This window comes from Protopterus annectens, chromosome 2.part0, assembly GCF_019279795.1.
Source record: "Protopterus annectens isolate FY-2018-M chromosome 2.part0, PAN1.0, whole genome shotgun sequence".
Classification (NCBI taxonomy): Eukaryota; Metazoa; Chordata; order Ceratodontiformes; family Protopteridae; genus Protopterus; species Protopterus annectens.
Window position 1 is genome coordinate 252,172,981 of NC_056728.1, and position 19,568 is coordinate 252,192,548.

General features: G+C 39.6%; 1 protein-coding gene across 1 annotated transcript in view; it reads right to left on the reverse strand.

Annotated features, from left to right (window-relative positions):
• The window catches only part of LOC122792731 (cingulin-like), a 1,533,502-nt gene that overhangs the window by 670,165 nt on the left and 843,769 nt on the right, over positions 1–19,568 (reverse strand). The window contains exon 12 of the mRNA XM_044060313.1: positions 1,646–1,756. Coding sequence (XP_043916248.1) covers positions 1,646–1,756 — 111 coding nt within the window. The remainder of the gene's footprint in view (positions 1–1,645; positions 1,757–19,568) is intronic.

Genomic DNA, 19,568 nt, shown 5'->3' on the forward strand with positions numbered 1-19,568 from the left:
TAACTGGCTACCGATTTCTACCACTTTCCCTGCTTCATTCAGTCCAGCCAATCCAATGCCCCCATCCATCACCGGGTCTACCTGCTCCTCCTTCCACCTTCATATTTCTTGGAATGAGCTGAGGGTGGAGTGGATCTTAAGGGTGTCATGAGGCATGCTGCCAACAACTGCTTCTGCTACTATGAGGGGGGTATATTATGACCTACCCTTGTTTCCCCACCTCCCCACCCCGGTTTTGATTGACAGTGTCCTAGGGCTACTCCCCTCTGTGGACCACACCTTCCCCTTGGGAAGCAGATATAACAACTATTCTCCCCTCTGGATGGGCATACACATCCCGCCTTGCCAGCACATTAGATGCTCCAGGTGCTAAACGAAAGTAGGTCGCTTGGGCTATACCTATGGTTTTTAGCCATCTATGCCATGTCAACTATTAATTTCTTACACCACATTAACATTATTCAGTAGGTTAGTCACTGTATACAGTGGAAAACGTTGCTCCCCGGACTTTTGCCAGATAGGCATGGTTCAATTAGATATCCTAGTTATTAAAACATGAAATAAGTACACTTAAGTTGAAGTCTGGTTAAGAATATCCTCTACAAAAAGATGATTTTCAAATGAATGTTAGTGACGCTTACCACTGTATGCTTACAATCTAGTTCTAAGATTTAAAAAACAATATTACAAGATGGACATGGAAAAAACAGTTTCAATACATCTGCTTCACAAGGGCAATCTTGTCATATCCCGCCACAGTAAAAAGGTGTTCTTAAAGCTAGGATGGTGACTTGTTAAAGATTCAGAAAAGTTAAAATAAAATCATACTTGCATATTTCCGATACATCAGCATCAATATCTAATAATACAGTGCAAAAATGCACAATACAGTACAAAATGGGAGCCATGTCTGTCACCATTAAGAAGCAGGTAATATTTTAGCCAACTACTTAAACCAGTAAAACAGCACAGGTGAACAATACGTTATTAAAACATTAATGAACCTGTTAAACCTTGCAAAACAGTTTTATCTTTAAATGTGGTACCCATGATACATGCTAATAAGGAGAGTTAAACAATGCCAAATTAATACAAATCATTAAATGGGGATACAATCTTCATGCATTGTGTATTCTGAGTTACAGGATTACATGCATGCAAAGAATGTGCCCTTCCCCCACCATTATCTCACACACACACACACACACACACACACACACACACACACACACACACACACACACACACACACACACAACACTACACTGCACTACACTACACAGCACTTGTTCGTGCTATCTGTAAGCATCATTGACAACACTACACATTTCTGTGTACAAGTCTACTCTACTGATCACTTATAGATGAATTGAGCCTGAATTACAGAGTTTCTACTAGATCAGTATTACTGTGTATTTTACAAGTTGTTTTTCATCAGTTTGATACTGAAGAATCTCCACAGCAAGTCAGGTGGTTAACTGTGGTATGGCCAAAATCCGAGAAAGGATACTCTCTTTTGGGTTATCTGTTATAAGTACACACAAGCACACAGCCATGCATATGACACAACATGCTGGATTTTAGAAATGCTAATTCACACTTAGTTGCACACTTTTGCTGTCCACACTGCCATTTGTTAACTCACATAAGGAGGTATGCTGACGTCATCCAGCTTGCCATGAACCCTATCTCTGTACACACCACCACGTAAAAAGCTGGCAGTTGTTCCAGAAACCACAGATGACAAATCAGATGGCTAAGTGAATAAATATACTCCAGTTTAATTTTCAGTTAAAAAACCCAGCATAATTGCAACAAATGTGTACAAATATCAGCTTAACCCACTGTCCAGCATTGTGACGAATGTTCCCCACCAGGGATGACTGCTGCTACAAACCAAAACAGGTACATTGAATATCTTTTATCTGCTTCAACACCGCATCCATAGTAATCAACAATTACTTGTGCTAAAGGGCAGCCCTCTACACATGCACAGACATATGCATGTGTGTCTTTTGTGTATTCACATTTACACAAGTACTCACTGCATCGTGTGCAGCATATGGTTCTGGAAACCGTGCATTCAGCAGAGTGTCACTATGACGTTGCATTAGATGGTTTGCAGTACATCTTAATACTGCCCCAAACATGTTCTCTATGACCATAACTTGACATATTTATGAAAGAAACATGTTTAAATAAGCATATGCTAATAAAAAAATGCATGTCAAATAGAACACAACAAAACCGTATGTTTGCTCCTGTTAATGGTCAATAATGCAGCCTAGCCTTCTGCATAACCTTTTAAGACATTTCACAATGAATATAATATATAAATAGTACAGCTGTTAAATGTATTTTTATGTACTTTTTGCTTATGTGTTCATAATATTTATGAAAAAAGCTCAGGAAAATTAAGCAATTGGACTAACAGCAGTGTGTAAAATATGTCCATCACAGTTAAGATATGCTGGGTTGTGTACTGAAAGGTTCTCCTATTGGGCTTATGACAGGCAACACCCCGGGTGAGAGGTAATTTCTCTTTAGCACACAACATACCATCTGTTACTTCTTACATAGTGTCACATCATTTGGCACTTTTAGATTTGTACCATCATGCTACTTTCAGAGCTTGAGAAAACATTCCTGTCCATAGTTTAAATGAATATTCAATAAGATTACTTGTGTGATGAAGTGAGGTAGTGGCAGCTGTACTAGGGAGAGTAGGGCAGTGCACGTGTAACATATGCCACCATAGCTTGCTGGAGTTTTGTAAAGGATTATGTCATTTGAATATCAAACTGATTCGTATATATGCTTCTGTTAAAAATGTATTTGTAAAGCTGCTTGTGTTAACATTGTATCAACAGTGGGTCCCGCTTAACAGAAAAGAAATATACATGTATGTCAAGCTATATTGTTGTAATTGCTGAAATGTATACATTTTAACAGAGAATACTGGAAGGAAAGGTTTTTTTCTCAGTCCAGCTAACCTTAAGAAAAATAGCCTGAAATTAAATGACTTGGTTTAGGCCACAAACCTTTCATCTCACTGGTCTGAATATAGCCAGAGATGCACTATTTATGAAAAGCCTTTATGCAGGAAGGGTAGAAGTTTTGGAATTGTTTTATATCTTCCAGGTGCTGTATTAAGCCTTAGTAAAGTTGTGTGCGTCAGTCTGTGCCAAATCCTGGCTCAGGTGCTAGTGAGGGGGTAGTGTGATAATCACGCAGTCAGGTGACCAGATGTGATGTCATTCTGTAGCCAGCAGTGCAATTGTATTTAGATACTAGTCAGAGGTGTGTCAGTAGCACTCAGCACTTTGTTTTCTTGGACTTGACAAGTCACACTTATCCACCTTCATCTTGCCTTGCTCTAGCAAATAAATAGGGAATAGTAATTATTCAGTTAGGAAAATACAGCAAGATTAGTTGAATGTGTTTTTTTCTGTATCCGAGTCTTTCCATCTGTGGGTTTTTTTTTTATATTTCCTAGGACTGAAATTCTGGTGTTTATTGTAAATAGATATTCAGTATTTTCAAGTTTATGTTATTATTATTAAATATATCTATCCATTTCATTGTGGCTGGTCTTTTAGAAAATATTTAACTTTTGAGAGTATTTGCATTTATTTACCGGCACTGTGGCTCCACCTTCTTGAAAGCCTTGCCGCTTGGTCAAACACTACCATTTGTATAGGTATTAATTTTACTGAGTGCAACTGGGTACCTTAGAAAGAGCCTTAGAATATCTGGCTATGTGGGTGGTCTGGTGGCAGTGTACCTTCCTTATAGTTTGGGTGGAGGCAGCAAAGCGGGTAAGCTGTGCCACCCTTTCTCAGGTGTGTGCGTGAAAATCAAATCTCAAGGAGCATGTGTGTCACCTATTTTGGAACACAGACCCTCAGAGCATTGATTTCACAGAGAGGGTGGTGGAGGACTTGGCTTGGAACACCCAGTTAAGGACTTAACTTTATAGCTGTGTCAGTGGGGAGTTTTATTTAGGGTACAGAGGTGCATTCCCTGGGTGCTCTTAAGGGAAATTGGACTTAGTGCAGAGAACTGTATCAGAAAATACTGCGTGTGTCGATTTTCTTTCTCAGTAAATGTTTCCCACTGGTGAAGATTGAGGCTCCCTGATCACTGGCCCAGAGGAGGGAAGTCACAACCTGTAATGTATAATGCGGCAAAAATGATCATTCCATTTAAAAAGTATACCCTTAAAGTTCTCAGTACCAAGTTGCCAGAAATAACTATACTATAAGAATTTTATATGGGCAAAGACATATTTCATTTCCATGACCCACTTAGGTTTTATCTGTAACTGCAAAAATACATTATTTCCATGCATACATATTTTTTAGAAGGCACGCAGTATGTATTTCTAAAAAGGTCTTTCTCTTGCTTTAGAGGAAAGATTCCTTCTCTCTAATTTCTAGATCTTACATTTGAAGCAAAGTATTATGGAGGCAGATGGCCCAAGTTGTCGCCATGGTAGTGACGATTTTTCCCTTTTGACAACAGCTAGTTCAGTGTTCTGAATATCCAGCTTTCATTTGGAGAAGCACAAGTCTAACCACTAAGGATTCTGAAACATTACATAGAACTGGTAATACAGATAAAAGAACCAAGTTTATAAACAAACTTGTCAAATGTGCAATAAGACTGTATGCTACTGGGACTCCCAAGATGACTGCACAATGAGTAACAGCTCAATTATGGCTCTCCCAGTCTATAAAAAAAACTTAGCACAGAAAGCCAGTGGACCTAGAGTTCTAGATAAAATTCAGTAACTGACTAGGAGGTGCACTGCCTAGATGCCAGGAAAAAAATATAAAGGACCTGGAGGAAAGTCAGCTACAAAAGTTGAAGAAAAAACACAGACTGGGAAAAGTACTGCAGTTGTTCAGAAAGCAGCAGTGCAAGTTCCAGACATGACTTCCAGCAACCTAGGGGAAAGTATAAAGCAGCTGCACAAAGACCTGGTTAAAATAAAAGAAAGGCCAGTAGAGTACATATAAGGTGACAGAATTGCAAAACTCAGAAATTGAAATGAAGAAAAGGCTGGCTGAATATAGGAGTGCACAAGAAGAGATGTTTAAAAAAAAACAGAATTGGAGGACAAAGCACATGGGGAAAACCTGGCACTTTCTGCGGTACCAGAGAAAATGGAAGGAACAGACTGTTAATTTTATGAAAAAACAAATAAGTAAGGGGACTGGTATTCCATAACAGGAACTGTTAATTGAAAAGGCACATTGTGTGCCTGCTCCAAACCTGACTATGAGAAAACAACCCAGACCTTTAAAACTAAAAATACAATCTTACCAGCAAATGGAGCTGATTCTGCCAAAACTATGGTAGAAGGACAAAGTAATAAAAGTTGGGGACAGCAGAGTGTTTTCAGAGAATGACTACTCACTGCACACTTGTCAGAAGTGGAATACTTTTATTTTAATATACATGGAATGCTGAGAAGCAGGGGTGAGATTCAAACTGCTGTACTCTGCTATCCTCAAAACATTTTTTTTCCCTGGAGGAACTTTTTTGATGAAGTACATGCTAAGGAAGAAACACAAACATTTGTCCAACAAAACATGAGCTGTGAATCAGAAGATTCTGCTTCTTGTTCTTCTGGTAATAAAGACCACAGAGGCGCTGTGTCAGTGAAACCTACCCCAGTGTTTCAACAAAAAATGATGGAGAGGGGAAAAAAGCACACAAGCTGACTAGAAGAATTGAGAGTGCACTGGGGATGAAGCAGAGACAGAGTTTGGGAGATAGAGATGAACAGGAAAATAAAGAATTGAAAATATTGGACTTTCTTAAACTTGTAGGGAAATCTAAAGCATATGCCCTACTTCATGTCATTCAAGGAAAACTCCACCCTAGAACTAAAAAAAAATATGTTTTTTTTTTACTTTGTCTTTTTCTTAGCTATTTAATACCTCAAAATCCTCTTAAGTGCTTTATTTGTAATTCAGCCTGTTTTCCAGAACATGGGTACCAATGGGGCTTGCTGTATCAACGTGAGCTTGCTCTCCCTCAACCCTTTCTCTTTCCCATTATGCTTTGTAGGACTAATACCTAACATAAGGAAGTAACTTTGAATTCCCATGCCATTGACATATAATGGGATTTGTATGGGTCACTTATCTTCTTTACCTTCTGTAAAAGGACCGCTTCTTTTCTGTTTGTAATCACCCTCATTTACGTTTGGCTCAGACCTTGTTTTATACTATGCTTAGAAGTTATACAGCTACAGCCAGAAAAGTAGCTAAATTGCAGGCCTTTGTTCAGGGCTTTCTTTTGTAGTTCAACAGAAACAAGAGGAACTGACAGTCCCCCCGCCACACTACTGCAGAGGTGTTAAAACTGTCACTGTGCACTGAAAGACCCTTGCAGAATAAACACCTCAGACTACAAAAAAAAACTCTGAACAAAGGCCTGCAATTTAGCTACTTTTCTGGCTGTAGCTGGATATTTATTTATTTATCTTGTTTTGTTTCTTTCTCCCTTCTCTCTTTCTCCCTTTTTACTTTTAAGAATGTAGGCACTACAATGTAGGAAATAAGGGGGGTCTGGTTAAAAGAGCATGACAAAAGAAAAACTAGTGTGCTTTTTCTCATTCTTACACAGGGAAATGACTGCATTATGGCCTTTAGCTCTATACATTAATACATTTTAACAGTAAGCAAATAAATGAAAAATATTGAATATTATAAGGCCTTTTTTCTAGTAAACAGTCCTGTATCTTGTTCCTCATGTCATTAGCAGACAATTTGATAAAGGGAAATGGCTTGAAAAAAATGTTTTCTGAAAGAATTTAAGTGTTTTCTCAGCTGGGAGAGCTATAAAGAGAAGGTAAAACCAAACAGCACTTAACAGAATCACAGGCTCTACTACGTGTCTTAATTTGGATAAGCCTTCTTTCTGTTCAGCTCGAGTCTTTGTGTGTGGCTGTTAGTTTGGAACTTTTGTTCTTATTGAGGGGGTAAAACTTAAAGCTATGTACATCTTCAAATATTGATGTGTTAAGTTAGTAGTTTTTAGGGGAGTATTGGGTGTGTGTGTATGAGGGTTACTCAATAAAACAAAGTTCTGCAAGATGTGAAAGAGGCTGAAATGGAGACGACAAGAAACAGCTGTATAAAAGATTAACCTGCAAAACATTGAATGCATGCAACACAAAAGCTGGAACTAGACACTTAAAAAAGCTGTTATACATAAAAGGTGGTAATAATAATCCCTCAAAAACAGGATTCTTTCAATGTCTTTAAACATTAATGGTCTCACAGATAAATCTAAAAAAGAAATAGTAGTGAAGTATACTAAAAATGTAGAGTGCAAATAGCTATGCTGCAGGAGACACTTGGAAATAACAATGTGAATTTGAAAAGGAAAAGTTTTTCAGGATGGTTAATCATTGGAATACTTGTAGCAAAGGAAGAGAGGAGGACTTGTATTAACTGCAAGACGAGCTCCAATAGTAATACAAGAGGAAAAAAACAACAATAATGTTAGATTTGTAGTACTACAGGGCTACTGCTGGCAAGGGAGGGGGATTACACGGGCATGTATTTATATTCCACAGAAAACTGCTATAACTGAGCTAAAGAAAATTCTGGGAGAAATAATCAGCTTTCAGTAAGGAATATTACTTACAGGAGATGACTGGAATTTGATTTGCAACAGTGAAGATGTGTCTAGGGGGCCCAGAAAGGGAAATATAAACAAAGGAGGGTAGACTTTTAAAGACATTTATGAAAATATTTGGCACGGAAGATGTGAATTCAATACTAGGAATTTGGTGTGAATTTACATATTATTCCCCCAAAATAAATAAACTGGGCTACGGTAGACAGAATTCAAATTTCACAGAACATGTGCATTTAATTGAAGGTCTTGATATGCACCTAATAACTTTTTCAGATCATGTACCAATAACAACCAAAATACAAACAAAGGGTAATAATAAAAAAGAGACCCTGGCACTTTCCTAACTATCTGTTGAAAAGAGGATCAAAACCAGAAAGGAACATTACAGTGCTGTGGAACATACGGAGATAGTTTCAAACTTTTTTGAGATACAAAATTAATGAAGCAAAAACAAAAGCAATAGCGGTACATTATGTACCCACACACAAATTGGTTCAGCAATATCCATATTTATGGGAACATGATAAAATGAAGTATTTGGGAGTATGGTTTAAAAATGGTACTGGTGTGGCAGCTACACATATGTGGGAAGAATCTCAATAAAAGAGAATATAAAAACTGAGAAAATGGAAGCTCTGTTATATGGCTATTGATAGTAAGGTACAAGCAGTTAAAATGCTTTAAGTCCCTTTAATCTTATACACTGGTCAGGCATATTTTTATCAACTAGAGAAGTTGTGGATAGCAATTAATAAAGAGCTGAAAAACTTTATCTGGATGGGAAAGATGGCAAGGGTCAAGTGAGATAATCTTATTCCTCTAATAGAACAGGTCAGATTGGGATTACCTTAATTAAATGGGTATTTCAGAGCAAGACCGTTAAAGCTCCTATACATAGCACAATGAGGAAACTATAATTCAAAGTGGAAAGAGATGATGATGATGAAACACAGGGGAAGCTCAAGTAACAAGGTGAAACTGGGATTTTGGATGCAAACCTTTATGGAAAACAATAATCAGAATATTGTATTCATAAAGTAGCAGAATATATCTAAGAACTAAGCCAACGCAGGAATGGAGAAAAGAGATTCTGCCAATAGGGATGACTGCAACTAGGGATACACACAATAAGCAAGTGGGGATGAGAATATATAGGAGAAAACTGGCAAAGAAACCAAGGTACTGGGAGCAAACAACTAGAGAGTGAAAGGTAATAGAAAGGAAAGATGCCAAGAACTTATTTGGACTGCAGGCTGAAGACTGCCTTCCATATCAAGGATTGATATCAGAGTATAGGCAAAGAGAAAGAAATAAGGGGGGTCCTAAACTAAAGACCAGCACTGGTAGAGGTTTTAATAGAAACCAGAAAGTACAGTTGTGTATACTTGCCATAAATGCAGATGCTCGAGTGTATTCACTGTTGCAGTCATCACACTTGGGTTATCTGCTAGCAGGTAGCCCTCAGTCGGCCCGAATACCAGAGTCTTTGGATTTCTGCATTGGATGTTGTTGCCTCTTCCATGAGATCAGGTAGTCAGTGGTATAAAACATGCAGCCAACGCCATTACATCAGTTTTTATTGCCCCAGATGTCAGGAGCCCCCAAAATAGAAAGAAATTACATGGTGTGGAACACCTCCAGTAAAAAGTAAATACCATTGCCATAAGACATATCCAAAAAAAGAGGATCGGTAGAAAGTACAGAAAAGTCAGGAGGGCTGGAGGGATGGTAACCAGGACTGCAACAGTGAATACACTCGAACATCTACATTTATGGTAAGTGTACACAACTGTACGATGTTCTTCATGTTTCACTGTTGCAGTCATCACACTTGGGTTGACTCCCAAAGCTGAGGAAGGGTGGAGGCAGTCAAGGAGTGTTACGGCTGACTAGCAGGCCTTGTAAAACTGCTGTAGCAAAACCAGCTCTGGATTTAGAAAAGACAGGTAAGTGGTAATGCTTGGTGAAGGTGTGTACTGAACTCCAGGTTGCAGCTTCCAGGATGTCCCTGGTATGGACTCCCCTGAGAAATGTTGTAGAGATTAAGGTAGCTCTAGTGGAATGGGTTATGATCCCCTGTGGGGTAGGGTTTCCATGGTGCTTGTAGCAGAAATGGATGCAGTGTGCTATCTATTTGGAGATGGTTTGCTTTGAAATGGCCTTGCCCTCTGCCCCTGTAGCAAAGCTGACTAGCAGCTAGACTGCTAGGTTCAGGGTTTGCAGCTGAGGATGCAAAATCTGGCCCTCCTGCTGGGACAGCAGAGAGGGGGGGTCTGATGCAGGTGCCAGGGTGGCACTGTTGTCAGACTGTGTAAAAGTGGGTACACCAGTGCTGGCGTGGCCAGTCTGGTGTAATAAGGATCGTCCTTGGCCTGTCCTGTTTGATCTTGAGTAGTACTTTCGAGAGGAGGGGCAGAAAGGGAAAGGCATAGACTGAGAGGTTTTCTCATGTAAAGGATAGGGCATCCACTTTCTATTCTTGGCCGTAGGGAGTTCTGGTGCAAAATTTGCTCAACTGATGGTTCTGAGGAGAAGCAAAGAGGTCCACCTCTGGTGCCCCCCACCTGTGGATTAGAAGCTTGAATGAATTGGGTTTCAGTTTCCACTCGTGCGGGTCCATTAGACTTCTGCTTAAGTCGTCTGCCAGTGAATTCTGTTTGCCTGGCAGGAATTGAGCTTGCAGGTGCACTTGGTTGCTCAACATTGTGTTCCACAGAGCCTTGACTAACCTGCAGAGTGGGTAGGAATGAGTTCCCCCTGCTTATGTACCACATGATGGTGGTGTTGTCTGTCTTTATCAAGAGTTGTCCTGGAAGGCTAAGGTATTTGAAGGCTGTCAGAGCATTCTGTACAGCCAACATTTCTTTTTGATTGATATGCAGGTGCATTTGTCTTGTGCTCCATTTGCCTTGAATGCATTTGCCTAACACGTGTGCCCCCATGCATAGTCTGATGCGTCTATTGTCAGGGGTTGGGAGGTGGGGGATTGAGTGAAAGTGAGTCCCTTGTTGTGGTTGCAGGCCTCTGTCCACCAAAGGAACTCTGTCCTTAGGCAAGGAATGATCGGAATCACTGTTTCCAGGTCCTGAGAATGTTGACACCAGAGACTTTTTAAGTACCATTGCAGTTTCCTCATATGCAGTCTTGCATATGGAATTAGTAGAATGCATGAGGCCATGAACCCTAGGGCTTGCAGTATTTTTCTTGCAGATAGCTGGGTTTGGGTGAACAGTAGTTAGAAGTAATTTGTCAAGCCTGCTTTTCTGGAGTGAGGAATGCCATCTGGGAAGTTGTGTTCAAGCTTGCTCCCAGGAATACAATTTCTTTGCTGGGTACCAGATGTGAATTATTTTCATTTATGGTATACCCCAGAGAAGTTAGGAGTCTCTTTACAAATGTCAGGTGCTGAAGTAGCAATTCCTGACTGCCCGCCTGAATCAGGCAATCCTCCAAGTATGGGTACATTTGAATGTTTCTCTGCCTGCAGTATGCAATGGCTGGAACCAGGCACTTTGTGAATACCCTGGGCGCAGTAGATAAGCTAAAGGGAAGTGCAGAGAACTGATAGTGCATAGAGCCTACCCTGAAACGTAGATATTTCCTGCAAGATTCCCTTATGGGGATGTGCAGATAAGCTTCTTTTAAGTCTAGGGTGACCAGCCAGGAGTCCTTGGCTAGCATAGGCAGCAGCTGTTGGAGTGTAAGCATTTTGAACTTTGGTACCACCAGGAAGGTGTTGAGAATTGACATACCCAGGATAGGGCGCCAAGAGTTTTCTTTTCTGGGCACCAGAAACAGTCTGGAGTAGAAACCCTATCCGCTTTGCTCTGTTGGAACAGGTTGAATAGCCCTGACACTGAGAAGAGAAATTACTTGCTTTTGGGCCTCTGCCCACTGGTTTGAAGGAAGGTCTGGCAATCCGCTTGAGGTTGGCAGTGAATGGAAGTAAAATCTGTGTCCCTGGGATACAATGTTTAAGATCCAAGGCGAGTTTTCCTCCTAGGGGTGCAAGTACTTCGGCATGGCTGGGAAGGATGCAGAAGTCATTGTGAAATTTTTCCATAAGAGGGTGGCTTACCACTCCCTGTTATTGAGGTGGGAGCACTCCATTGTTTAGATCTGTGCATACCCTGAGACTGTAATCTTTGTGGTCTGTTGTCCCTGGGCTTGGACTGAGAAGGCCTGGGAGGGACTGGAAAGGACCAGTTCTTTGAAGGCCAATGCCTACTGAATCTAGGTGGCTGTACCTGTAAGAAATCTTTAACAGTTTGCATAGATTTAGCTTTTTCCTCCATCTTTTTAAGACCTTCTTCTGCTTTTGTGCCATCAAACATTCTTGATTTAATGGAGCATCTAATAATTTTGCTTTGACATGGTCATGCAAGATTTATTCCTTCAGCCAAGCATGCCTTCTCAGAACAGACCCATTGACAGCAGCCCTGCAAGATGCTTCTAAGGCATCAAAACCACACTGCAAGGTGTGTTTACCAACTTGATTAGCAGAATACATTAACTCTTGTAAATCTTTATTTTCTGCACAATCAGGAATCAACATAATTTTCTGTTTAATTAGTCCCATAATATGCTGCTGGTACTTCAACATGTGAAACTAGCAATTTAAAGCCCTGATGGCAAGAGTTGCAGAGGTATATACCTTCTTACCCCCATCTGTCTAAAGCCCTAGAATCCCTGCCCGAAGGGGTAGGGTTTTTGGCTGTAGTAGCCTTAATACCTTTAGGTCCCTAGAAAATGGTCTCTGCATCCGCAGTAGGATTTTTAAAGAGAAATTTGTGAGAGTCAGGTACTCTGTAGTACCAGTCAGGCTTTCTAGGAGCTGGAGGTAAAGTACCAGGGGTAAGACTTGATTCCATGAAGACATCATCTACAATATCCAGGACAGGGGGAATAGCTAGAGGCCTATGCTTAGGCAAGTCTAAAAATTCCCTGAGTCTCTTTTTTGACTGAGGGTAGTCCTGGCATTCCCAGCAGAAATGCTCTTTTAGGGTATGCAAGGTTTCACCGAAAGAAAAGTCCTCTGGAGGGGAGACAGAGGGAATGGAATCCTCTGCATTGGAATCCTCATGAATGGAATCCTCTGCATCTGAATCCTCATATGTGGATAAGGATATGTCCTGGTAATCAGGGGGGGTCAGAGTCATCGGACCCATTGTCTGTAGAATCAGAAAGAAAATCAATTCTTGTCTTTTAGAGGGGGAAGGTTGGCTTCCCCTAATTAAGGTAATAAGGTCTTCAGCCATTCTAAGCATTTGCTTCTGAGGCATGGGAGCTTGAGAATGTGCTTTGGTCGTCTGTTTCCTAGGCGTAGTGTGAACTCTGGGTCCGAAAAATTCGGTAGTTTTAGTAAAAAATGAAGTAGTCCATTTAATATGAGCATTGGAAGGCCTGAATACACCCTCAGAAGCCGATGCCTGCACAGCGGCTCCAGACCATTCCAAGGTAGAGACATCCGCAGGTTCCATAGTCGAAGAAGCATCTCGCGGCATACTGGACTCCAAATGGGTCTCAGTAGAGGCCTGTGAATCTGTAGAAGTGGGTATCAGGGGCTGCGAAAGTACCTCACTGAGTATCAGCGGACTGGCGAGTAGCTTAACGGAAGCTTCATCTGCAGTTTTGGACCTATGCGGTCTGTCTCTGTCTTTATCCTTACATTTTTTCGGAAGATCAGTAGTCAGATGGCTTAACTGAGCCATTTCGGAATACGGAAAATGAGAGCGAAAGAATTTAGTGACAAAGATAGCCAGAAGACAAATAGTTTGGGCACTGAACAAGGCACAAAACCGACAGCAAGGAACGTCGTGGTCTGGGCCTAAACTGGTGACGTAGTAAGAATGAAAATCTCTGTGAGGTATTTGCTTTCCACAGACAAGACAATTGTTAACTTTTTCTGACATTGGTTAAAGCAAGAAAAAAGGTCCCCAACAGGGTACTTACTTTTAGAAGACTTCAGGTTTGAAACGCGAATGAAAATTTCAGATCGTGGCCAACCGGCACTTGCGAACTGCTTCTGCTTTGGTCTCCCGCTTGGCAAGAAAAGCTAATGGCATTGGCTGCATGTTTTATACCCCTGACGACCTGACGTCATGGAAGAAGTGACAGCATCCGATGCAAAAATCCCAAGATTCTGGTATTCGGGCCGACTGAGGGCTACCTGCAGGCAGATAATCTTATCATTGTGATAAATCATTGCAAGTATAAATACATTATTTTAAAATCATATATTAAATTTTAAGAAGCACCATTAGCAAAAAAAGAAAATATAAAAAGGCATATTAACATCTTTAAACGTCACTAGATGGCAGTATGAATCCATAATACAGAATGCAAAGTATATGAAACATACAAGCTACATGTATTTACGTAGGCAAATATAATAATAATAATAATAATGAAATAAATATTAACGTGTCCAACCTATTATAATAAAAATCAAATGTATAATTAATCTATGACACAACTAATGTGTCTATAAAAAACTCTTACAAAATTACTTAAAAAATATGTATGTGCAAATGGCACAATGTCTAAATATGGTGAAGCATACAATGAAACACAATCCTATCGGATCACATGAAATAATATATAAAATCCAATCATATAAAACCTGTTATAATAAATTACTGAGCTATATTACAATGATTAGCTGACCAGTCTTGAAGGTATAACAACTATAGGAATCTCTATGGATGTATCAATAAATGAAAGACTAAATGTGAGAGAACTCTGTGAATTATGACTTGGTGCATAAAAGGTCTGTCTGCCAAAAACGGTTTCAAAGAGACTTTTTCATTGAGGCCATGGGCTTTATCAGCTTGCAACTTCAATCCATTTATTCTCTTGTTTTTCTATGTGGCTCTTTATGTTCCCGAGCCTAATTGTTTTGCTAATCAATTCTATGGCCAAAAAAAACCTATGGGTTGAATCATTATTAATCACATGCTTAGCTAAGGCATTTCTATTATCTTCTTGATGACTAACATATAGATGTTTAACTCTTTCATGTGAAGTCCTATTGGTCTTACCAATATAAAAAGAAGTACATGTCTGACATTTCGCTAAATAAATTAAGTCACAGGATTTACAATCAGCATCCAGAATAAATGTCTCTTGGCCAAGGGAACCAATAAGAAATGGTGACTCCACTCAGCCTCCCCGACTGAACCAATCAGATGAAACACAGCCATTAGTCTAACAATGTGACTAACAATGACTGAATATGTCAAAAGTGGTGTACAATGTTTGCAGCTACAGTTGTGCCGGCACGGTTTGGAATGTATAATGTTTGCAACTGAGATTGTGTCACTGTGGTTTGACATTTATACAAATGTAACAAGGCCTATGTTACATGACAATTTAATAAAGATGTTCCTTGTTTAAAAAAAAAAAAAAAAAAAAAAAAGTGTTTCTTTCTTGAAACAGTGGCATGTAATCAGGTTTTTATTTTCAGCATATTCTTCTCAAGCCAGAATCCAAATGTGTTGTGCCTGCATGCATGTCTGTGGTGACAATGTTTCCAACCGGATGTGTGTTATAGCTTTACACGCTGCCTCTTGCATGCAAGGTCATAACAAACTTAGGTAGCTGATACGGTTTCTTTCAACATTTTAACCAAAGCACTTAAACACATCCTTCCTAATTGCAGTTATAGCTTATCATGTGGGAACCTCCCAATGCTCTGCCATCATTTTACCAACAATATATATCACATTCTGTACAGACGTTTTCCATGCTTCTGTTCATATCCTGTTTGAGATTTTAAAATAACCAAAAAGGTTTCTCAGGAAGTCACTGTTAACTATATTCACTTTTCCGAGCTTTGTATACTTAGAAGTGTGTTTATACAAATGATGGCCAAAATTAAATTTATTCATTATTTTTTTTTGATAAACACTTTATTCTAGTTAGTGTCATAAAAGGGTGCCACAGTCTAGCTCAGCAGGGAAATGGTCATAGGGCATGAAGAAACTAGTCCTAAATGGAACTGTCAGTCTATCAGAAGCAACACACACGCAAGGCTAGGTACATTCCTATGAGCAGTATGAAGTATCACCAATGCACATACTGGTATTCTTTTTGGAATCCAGGATGCAAACGGAGATATTACTCAAAACCTAAGTAGAGAGTGGTAAAACAGATAAATTACACAGAAGCCACCCCAGCCAGGAACCTGACTAGGGAACAAAGTGCTACAAGCAGGAAAGCTAAGCACTGTATTACTGTGCTGCTCCACAAACTTGTACATCTCATTAAAAATAGCAGGAAAACTCCAAATTAAAGCACAGCAAAGTGTCAAAATGTTCAAATATTTGCTGCTCATTTTATGCCTGTTGTGGTTTTCTATACCACATTTTCCTACTTTTAGATTTTGCTTATTTCTGAATGCAGATCGCAATATAGTCATTTTGTGGCCATTTCACATGATGTAATGAAACATTACTGAAGTGCATTGGACTTCTTGCAAGTAGAGCAAGGCTTTTGAAGTTGGAACAGTAAGCAGTATTGAAACTCAATAAAATATGGAAAACTAAAAACTGGTGTTGAAGAGTTTATTAAAGCAAGTTTTTGCCCAACATTGGCATCTCACCAGAATTTCTTCATTAACTAGAACTACTCAAATACACACAGTTTAAAATAAATTCTACTGCAGTTTATCAAAGGCAACCTGCATAAACAACACCATATCAAATATACCACCAAAAGTACGTGTCACAGAACCATAATGCCACAACTACAACATGGAAATTATGCAGTACAAAAACAAAGATGAGCAAGGGAATAAATGCACTTATCCCTATAAAGACTCAAATACTAGGGATAAAAGTTTACATGCCTATAGTACAGTATATCTGACAGCAAATAAGGATTCAAGCCCTCATAATGACACTATGGGGCTGTGCCCCGCATCATTGATACTTAGACTTCACATCACCACAAAGCAAGGGTAAGTTCCATTATGTTTGGGATTCCATGAAGGCTGGTTCCTAAAAGTGATGTAACCTCAGTTAAAAAAAAAAATTACAGAGATGTAGGAACACATCCCCCTAGATCAAGTGTACTGGGCAACCTGCTTCCTGTAAACAGATAACAGGGATAAACATGTAATTATTATGTAAATGTAACCTCAGTTTTAATGCAGATAGATTTGATACAGCCCATGTTCAGTCATTTTTTTTTTTTGTACAATGCAATTCCTACAGTGGGGAATTAAACAGCATTGAAATATATCACCACAGTTAAATATCAATTGTTCAGTTAAAAATTGTGAATTATGATGCTGACTGAAAGGCTGAAGCCACTCTTCAGAATTCTAAAATCTCCATGCACGTACCATCGTCTTAAAACATGTAAAGGTCAGAGCCTCAGAAGATACCTCTGCAGCCTTATAAACACACTGTCTTTAGGCTGCAGAACTTTATTATCAAAGTCCAGCTGTTTTCCTTGAGAATACAAAGGATGGACGTGAAAGACTTCTCTCATGGATGAAAGGTGAGGAAAGAATGCATTACTATAGCAATCACTTACCCACCTACAATGTATTTATGCGGCAACAATTTTTTTTAGTTTGTTTTCATTTTTTTGTGTTTGGCTGAAGACTGTATTACTTGCTTGCATTATTCCTCTGTCAAAACTAAAAATAAAAATAATCTTCAATTAGCACTGTAACTGGTATTTTGAGCTATTATAATTTTTTATACAAGATTGTTAAGCTGTGTACACAATCAGTTGTTGTGTTGTGTCTTTCGGCTTTTACTGGTTAGGGGTCGCCACAGCGGAACTCCGGTCCGCTAATGATTGGCAGTAGGTTTTTACATGCCGAGTTGCCAGCTCTGACACAACCTTCAACGAAGGTACACCCATTCACGCATGTCTCCACGCAGAAGACGCTCTAGCTGAGAATCGAACCGGACAGCGTCTTACTGTGAGGTGACAACGCTACCGCAGCACCACCACCGTAGTATGTATTGTTCATTTTTATTTGATCTTAAGAAAACTTTCTAATCATAAAAGCTTTCCTTACAAGTTGAGGTATGTATAACAGATGGCATTTTGTTTGTACAGTTTTTCTTAATTCTGTATACAACACTCTAATATGCACATGCTTTGCACATGTTCTGTTACTATAAAAGTTCTCACTACCCTAATTCACTAAGGCTCAGAGTGGATGGCAAGTACTGGCCAGTTACAGAAAAGCAACCAGATGGCCTGAGCAGGAGACATACAGACCGCTCTCCATGGCAATAAATTGTTTAGCAGCACACAAAATATCTGCAATGAGTACACTGCACAACAGTGTATCTAGGAGGGTTCTGCATCACACAATTTAATGAAATATGACTGGAGAGACCGACCTCAATTACCACAACTTCATTTTTATGGTGCTAAAATGCAACTTTATCAGAAACCATCTCTAACAAGAAATGGGATTCTCATACATTTAAGTACAGAACTTATTTGTTACATCGATGGATGCATGGGGGTTGGTTTGTGGACTCTTCTGCCCTGACATTAAAAAACAGTTTATGTGCTACATGCTTGCCTACAACAAGAGTTAGATGCTCAAAACACTGAAAAATTCTATGTATGTAAATTAAAAATAAGCCAGACCTTTGTTCACATCCCTCTTAACATCAGCATCTCATGTGAGGGAGACCCAACATCCTGCAGTACTTCAAAACAAAATGACAAGTGGTCAAGTAAGCAGTCCTAAGGTCAGCAGCAAGATGCCAAAGAAAAGAATACCAATTGTGAGTAGTTTAAGGACTTCCACATTTCAATAAAATTAATTACTTGCGAGTAGAACTGGCTCAGATTATGATGCATGTTCTGCCTTTGGTAAAGTATGATATTTTCAGTGGTTTCACTACAGCTGCAAGATTATATCTAATACTAATAGTCAAGTATTGAGACACTGGAAGCTAGAAAACCTTTTTTTTTTAAATGTTCAAATCATCAAGAAGATATAATTTTTTCCCCCAAATGCCTGGTTACTAATAGGTTCATAGGTTAATACCAGGCTAATGACCATCAGGGTTTTTACAAGCCTGGCCAAGAAACCCAACTCAACCCAGTTTTGTCCCAGAGTACCATAGACACCTGTATGGTGGGGTATTTTAGCAAAGTAGCAGCCAAGGGTTATGTGGGGCAGGGTATGTTAGTTGGGGATTAATGTACTTACTTGTCAATCTCTGTCCATCAGAGACATGGGGGCCAGACTGGGGGTGAATTTGTGATTTCTGACCCAATGATCGAGGTTTCTTTTGAATAGTGATCTAAGCTTCATGTAAGATGAGGAGCTTATCCTGTAGCACGGGGATTCTTTGAGAGACATATCAGTGCCTCCGGCAGGTACTATTCATGTTGCAGGCAAAGTTAAGGTCCTTGGATCTAGTGTTTCTGGTGGTGGTTGCTTTGCAGATGTGCAACAGATCCATCAGAGCTCATCTGAGGATGCCTCATGTGCTAGCCACAGATCACCTCAGTAACCTGTAGGAGACAGAGTACAAAGATAGAACCTTAAAGTGATCTGTGTAGGACTGGGTAGTCATGCCCTGGAATCTCCTGGGAAGGAACATTTGAGGGTAGTACAACTGCTGCAAAAGACGGGCCAAGTAGATACCAAAAGGGGCACTGTACTCCATGATGGGTCTGACAAGGGCTGAGTAGAGTAGTACTATTACTTCCCTGGACCTGGATGTCATACCTTTGCTTATGAGTTGGGTGACATAAGAATGATTTTCTAACTATTTTGGCTACGTGTTGGTCGAACACCAGGTTACTGTCTACATATGTTCCCAGACAGCCAACTATTAGGTTAACTCCCAGGGGTGCTTTATCAATGAAGTAATTAGCTTGGTAGGATGCTTTCCCAAACGATACCTTGAATAAAGTTC